A 6472-nucleotide genomic window follows, 5' to 3' on the forward strand; every position below is an offset into this window, starting at 1 on the left:
TTGAAGATAAAGAGTATTGTCCACTTTTGTTGAGCTTTCATCTACCCTAGGCTAGGGGTTGGATTCATTGGAGTCTTCATCTCCTTTATGTCATCCATTTTAAACTTTTTGAGAAGCTCCTTGATATACTTCATTTGGTGTATATAGATTGCGTCATCTTTTTGCTTGATTTGTAGTCCAAGAAAGAATTTTAGTTAGCCTATCATGCTCATCTCAAATTCTTCTTGCATCATGATCAAGAAGTCTTGGCATAAATTTTCATCGATAGCACTGAAGATGATGTCATCAAGATATATTTTAATGATGATGAAGTTTTGATTGACATTCTTCCTGAAGAACGTGGTGTCTACTTGACCTCTCGTGAAATCATTCTTTATAAGGAAGATACTTAAATTTTCATACCAAGCTGTGGGAGCTTGCTTTAATCCATATAAGACTTTGTTAAGTTTGAAGACGTGTGTGACATTGATTTGACATTCAAACCTTGAAGGTTGTTGCACGTACACTTCTTCCTTAATATCGCTGTTTAAAAATGCACTCTTGACGAACATTTTTAGTGTATAAATTTTATAAGAACTAACTTCTTAAGAATCAATTATGTGTTTGTTGAGAGACAACTTAAGAGTGACTTTACCTTATCTATTTTATAACCACTATAGTAGTAATATTGAAGTTATTATAGTTTAATAATATTAATTTGATTGTCTCAATAAATATTTGTTAAAATACATGCAATAGTTAATCAATATATATTGAAGTATAATATATTTTAATTTCTTAAAATTGTTAAAATTCCTTATCCATTAGATTTTGTGCCTGTTGAAGATCCACCCCCTAAACACATTAAGCATGTAGGAACTTCAGTTGATCTGAGTCTTGAAGATAATGTGTATTTTTTCCTAGAATATTATATATGGCCTAATCCTAGTTTATCCTGAAGCTTTCACATCCTCTGGCAAGTATGGTAACATTCCTATACTTCTTCATTTACATCATATTTAATGCCTTAAAAATATCAAATTTTCTTTCTTGTCTTTAATCTGCAAACCTTTTTATATTTTATTAGATAAACACATAGGAGTATACTATTTTGTTTAGTAGCATGTTAATGAGGTCATCTTAGTCCCAATATTGTTCTTACCTAACAAAATATATGGTCATCCCTAGTTATAGTACTCCATAACTAATATTGGATAAACTTTGTATACATCTTCATTTTATGCCTTTATTAAAGAAAATCTTCTAGTGTTCAAAGTTTTCTCTAATCATATTCGAGTATTTAATCCCTTAGAGATAAAAACAAGAGAGGATCAAATAATGTTTTAAAGAATTTTTTCAACTTTTTTTCAAAACGATAAAAAATCTAACTTGAAGGTGGATGGTAGCTGAAAGAGTGAAAATTATATATCGGACTACACATTTTCTTTCTAATATCCCAAATTAATTGTGATTCAATTTTGTGTAGATTAATCTACCCAAACATATGCTAGTATTAATCGTTATAAGAGTCAAATTCAAATAAGAAAAGCATGGGACAACAATATTTTGTGCAAATATGTACTATTGTGTATAGAAGTGTTTTAAAATCTCTGATTTCTTGTCAATATTTTTGTATTTTATACTCTTTAAAACCATTATTATCATTATCTTGTAGCAAACACTCTTCTAAGTTATTTTCCATTAATAATCATTATTGTGACTGCAATGACATAATTTAGTTTGTGGTCAAGATGGACCCCTCCGAATACAATCAAATTTATGAAACTGTCCGTAGTATCATCTTATTGGAAGTGTAGGAGTATCACGTGAAAAAGGTCAGAAACCTCTGTTACTTCAGCTCAGGAGTATAGCAGATTGTCGATGTTATTGCAGACATCCCACCGTCCACGTGTCATGTTTTTATACTATTTTTCTCAATCTAGTAGCCGTTAAAAGGACAGCCAAAGTTTTAACCAGCTTTCTCTTGGAAACAGTACAATATTATTTGCCTACATAGTGGACATCTCATGACACTTCAACCGAAAAACAACAGTGCCAAAGTAGTATTATTTCTCATGCCTTTCATTAATTACAAAATGTAGTTCATGTTCATTTCTAACAAAACTATTATACTATTTTATAAATCATTTGGTATTAAAGAAGTTAAAAATATAGTTATAAATTTCATTAGGTATTTAATTAGTATAACTTTCTCAGGATTCCTTAGGAATGAAAAATAGTAAATTACTTCGTCATTCTCTGCCAAAATACTACATCCACGGTTCCTCTGCCACATTACATCGAAGATGAAAAGTGGATTCCACCCCCACATGGCACCTGTATTGCTCAGTAAAAAAAGTCCACCAATTCCCAAGATAAATAGCTATTCTATGCATCTATGTTTCTTCCTCTGACCATTTTTAATTTATTGTAGTCCTAAGGATACCCTTTTTCTGAACCATGCATAGTATTTCTGTAGTATTATAATGTTCAATGGATCTGAAAATTCATCTTTGCCTCTGCGACTCTCAGAATTTCATGGTCTGAAATAAGGTATTTTTCTCTTAAATACTAAGCTATACTATGTGAACTCCATTTTTAGCTTCATTTACTCTGTTTTAAGTTCTCATACTACATCTCTAAGACTTTGACAACATAGATTCAAAGGTGTAACTTGATGAGTGACTGTATTTTGTTTCCAAGCATTGCACCTAAGGATTTATTTAGTTCTTTGTTCATTTTAGGTAAAAGGTTTTCAGGATTGAATGCTTGAGACTGAAGTATTTGTCTAGGTTCATTAGGGTGTCCTTGTTTCAGTAACAAGAGTTACTTTACATTGCTATTTTGACATTTTTGTGCTTCATGTTTGTAGATACAACTAAATAGACATGCAAGGCTCTATAGTACTAAACTTCAATCTAGATTAGGCCAGTATTGTATATATCTTTGTTCAGAGTATTAACAAGATCTCATACATAACATGGATTATACTGATTTTCTCTATATAGGATCTAAAGCAGAAATTATAGATCCTAAAAATTTTCACTGTGTAGAGTTTGGACCACCATTGTTCTACTCGAAAGATTGAGTTTGTGAAAGACATCTTTGGAAATGAGATACGTAGAAGACAAAGGGTGCTATAACAATCATGGACCAACACAAGAGATCCCAAATAACAGTGCTGTGTATTCAGAGTTTCACAAAGGAAAGGACGCTACTACTCGTATCCCCCACCACCATCGAACAACTATGGGAAAACCAACCCCTTCTAAGTGGGATGATGCACAAAAGTGGCTTGTGGGACTGTCAAAAGGAGGAGAGAAAAGTCACTCCAAAAACAGACCAAGAAACTCAAACGCAGATGATTTGAGACTGATAGCTCCTGTGCCACAGAAGGAGCATGATTACTCAAGTAGTGAGAAGGAAGAGGAAGACAATGATGCATCTCATGATTTGGTGACTACTTCTAGTGCCAATGCCATTGCTGCTCAATATGAAGCTGATGCCAAAAGGGTAGAATGTGACGACTCAAATTGGAGAAACAGTATTAAGCCTTCAGAAAACACAATCCAGGTCCAATCAATATGTTTCAGAGACATGGGAACTGAGATGACACCAATTGCTAGTCAAGAGCCTTCAAGAACTGGTACCCCAATTAGAGCCACAACTCCTGCAACTAGAAGCCCTATTCATTCAGGGACCTCAACCCCAATGAGGGGTCAAAACGGGTTGCAAGTTGTTGAGGTTGACCGTAACACTGCTAGGCACACTGCAGAAGGATCAACAAGCCCCTGCAAGAGGATTGAAGATCAAGCTAGAAAGTTGAGTCCTCTAGAAAGTCGAGCAATGGCTTGGGATGAGGCAGAACGTGCCAAATACATGGCCAGGTAATTACTTAACTATTGAGCTTGTTCTATGTATTGAAGGAAAATGGTTTTTCCTTCAATAATTACAGAGTTCGGTGAGTTTAGGGATGAGATGATTTGTTTCAAAATTACATTGACATTTGTCACTAATTTTATTTTTTTAAGTAATAATATAGTTTTTTTTCAAATTAAACACTTGGTATAAATTGTATCTTAGGAGTCAAGGATTTGGTGTGATTGTTGACGGTTAACAAAGCTTGTTTGTTAAACCTTTATTTAGGTTCAAGCGTGAAGAGGTGAAGATTCAAGCCTGGGAAAATCACCAGATTAGAAAAGCTGAAATGGAGATGAAGAAAATGGAGGTACAATCCTTACTGGGTTTATGTTTGTTCTTATAATCTAGCATATTATTAGTAAGATATTCTGAAATTGGCACTTCCAAAAGTAGATCTTCCCATAGCTCATAAACGGTGAAGATGATAGCTCATCTTTTGATGCCTGTTAACAACTCCAAAGCACATTTCAGTAAAGTTGAAAGGTCTGTGAAATAGACTGACAGAGAGAATTATTCCTCAAAAGAAACATGGCATGGCAGGGACCTTGATCTTTCGTATTTTCTTCCTGGATTCATTCCCCATGCAGGGAATAGAAAATGTATATATTATGAAACTCCCTCGAGTTGTCATTGATCCACTGAAATAGCACAAGGGTTAAGCAAGTACTCTGTAATTGATAAGTTCGAAACAGTACACTGATGCATAGTGATATATCTTATGTGATACTGATAGAACCTCCCTCTAGGTAGCAGACATGCATTGCTTTCATGAGTGGGCTAAAGTTTGAGTAAGGTTGCATACAACCGTACAATTTACAATTTGTACAGCTGCACATTTTCTTGCATGTGTACCTAGATGGGATTATTCACTATCGTTATCTGACACAGCAAAGTAAATGAACATCGCTGCAATGCTTGGCAAAACAAAAATATTGAAGTGTGCATATAGTTAATAGATAATTACATTACAGTACTTAAGTAAGTGATTAGGATCTGTTTGAATTTGTAGGTGAAAGCTGAGAGAATGAAAGCTTTGGCACAAGAAAGGTTTGCAAATAAACTGGCTTCGACTAAGAGGGTAGCTGAAGAGAAACGGGCAAATGCACAGGTGAAGCTGAATGACAAGGCTTTGAGGACTACCGAAAGGGTAGAGTATATACGTCGAACAGGACATGTGCCATCTTCTTTCTCTTTCAACTTTAAGTTGCCTTCCATGTGTTGGTAGCAATTTTGCAATTTTGCAACTGTTTGTCCGAAATATGAAACTTTTCCTGTCTATCCCATCACAATTTCATGTGCTACTTCTAAAATAATATTGCAAGTTCCATGCTGTTTTCTTCCTCTCGGTGTGTGCTCTAAGAACATCTTTATTTGTTGTCTTCTTTAGTCATTGTTCCTGAAAAATCAGTCATTGTTTTAGCCAGACATAGCAAAATCAGAAAATAATGAAGTAACTTGTGCATTAACTTAAATACCATTACTCTTAAGGTTAGGATTAGGTAAAATCCAACTTAAAAAATTACGAGTATTTTATGTATTTAATAATTTTTGTTTTCTTCAAACATCCTTTTGTAAATTTGATGGCTTACCTCCAACTGATCGACCCTCACTTCCCACAGCTTTCTACCATTCCTAACCCTAACCCTTAATCAGGGGTGGGTTTGATTAAAAATTGAATCCAAATGTAATAAAATTGATTGAACTTGAAATTCAGATACCTTGCATCAAATTAATTTGAATTGTTTTGAATCTAGTTTAAATTTTTATTTGAATTAGTTTAAATTTTATTCAGCTAATCGATTTAATTAGAATAAAATTAACATTAAAATTGAGGGTATTTCTTGTGTTTGAATTAATTGCGTTATCTTTTTATTACATAATTACAATACTTTTAAGATATTTTAGTTGTTAAGTTTAAGGGATTGAGTGATCATCTGTAGTTACTAATACACAATGGTTTAACACGAGGAGGATTTGTTCAATAACTGTCATTGAAACTTTTCTTTTGTACTATTTTTTTCCATTGCTAAATTATTACTTTTAGAAAAAATTATGATTTTGTGATCTTGCAACATATAAGAACTTATTTACGTTGTGTCGTTATCCATTTTTAACAATTTACTGTTTGGTAAACAACTTATTTCATTTATTATTTGTCTTTAGAAAATAAAATAATAATTTATGTAATGACTAATTTCTAATATTTGGCCAATATAATGATCAATCATGATTCGAATGAAGTCGAGTTAGAAAACTTGAAGATAACATTGTGAGTTTAAATTTGGATTTATATAATGAAATTTATGTAAGATTATTAAATCATTTAAACCATGCATCAATTCAATATAAAAATTTAGAAAATGGTAAGGAATTGGAAACTATAACGAGCCACAAATTAGTAAGGCTGGGCATAATTAACTTAGGTACAGTAAACTATAGATAATCTATACTATTTTGTACTATAAAAACTGAATTGTTTTTATAAAAACTGAATTATACTATTTTTTGGTGCAGTTTAAAAAAACTAAACTTTTTCTATTAAGAGTATAGTTAACTGTTTTAAACTCTGAAC

The 6472-nt window shown here is 32.7% G+C and overlaps 1 protein-coding gene across 2 annotated transcripts; it reads left to right on the plus strand.

The window, feature by feature from the left end:
• Nucleotides 1-2350: 2350 nt before the first annotated feature.
• Nucleotides 2351-5241, plus strand: LOC124848075 (Remorin family protein). 2 transcript variants are annotated; one of them, XM_047325688.2, is made up of 4 exons: nucleotides 2351-2532; nucleotides 3033-3866; nucleotides 4126-4207; nucleotides 4910-5241. In XM_047325688.2, the coding sequence occupies exons 2-4, from the start codon at nucleotides 3091-3093 to the stop codon at nucleotides 5123-5125; spliced, it is 1074 nt and encodes a 357-aa protein (XP_047181644.1). In that variant the 5' UTR covers nucleotides 2351-2532; nucleotides 3033-3090; the 3' UTR covers nucleotides 5126-5241. The 2 variants fall into 2 exon arrangements, with proteins under 2 accessions (XP_047181644.1, XP_047181643.1); XM_047325687.2 differs by having other exon boundaries at nucleotides 2352-2532; nucleotides 2988-3866.
• Nucleotides 5242-6472: the final 1231 nt, after the last annotated feature.

This window comes from Vigna umbellata, chromosome 1 (assembly GCF_029865625.1).
Source record: "Vigna umbellata cultivar VRB3 chromosome 1, Vumbellata_1.0, whole genome shotgun sequence".
NCBI classification, from domain to species: Eukaryota; Viridiplantae; Streptophyta; class Magnoliopsida; order Fabales; family Fabaceae; genus Vigna; species Vigna umbellata.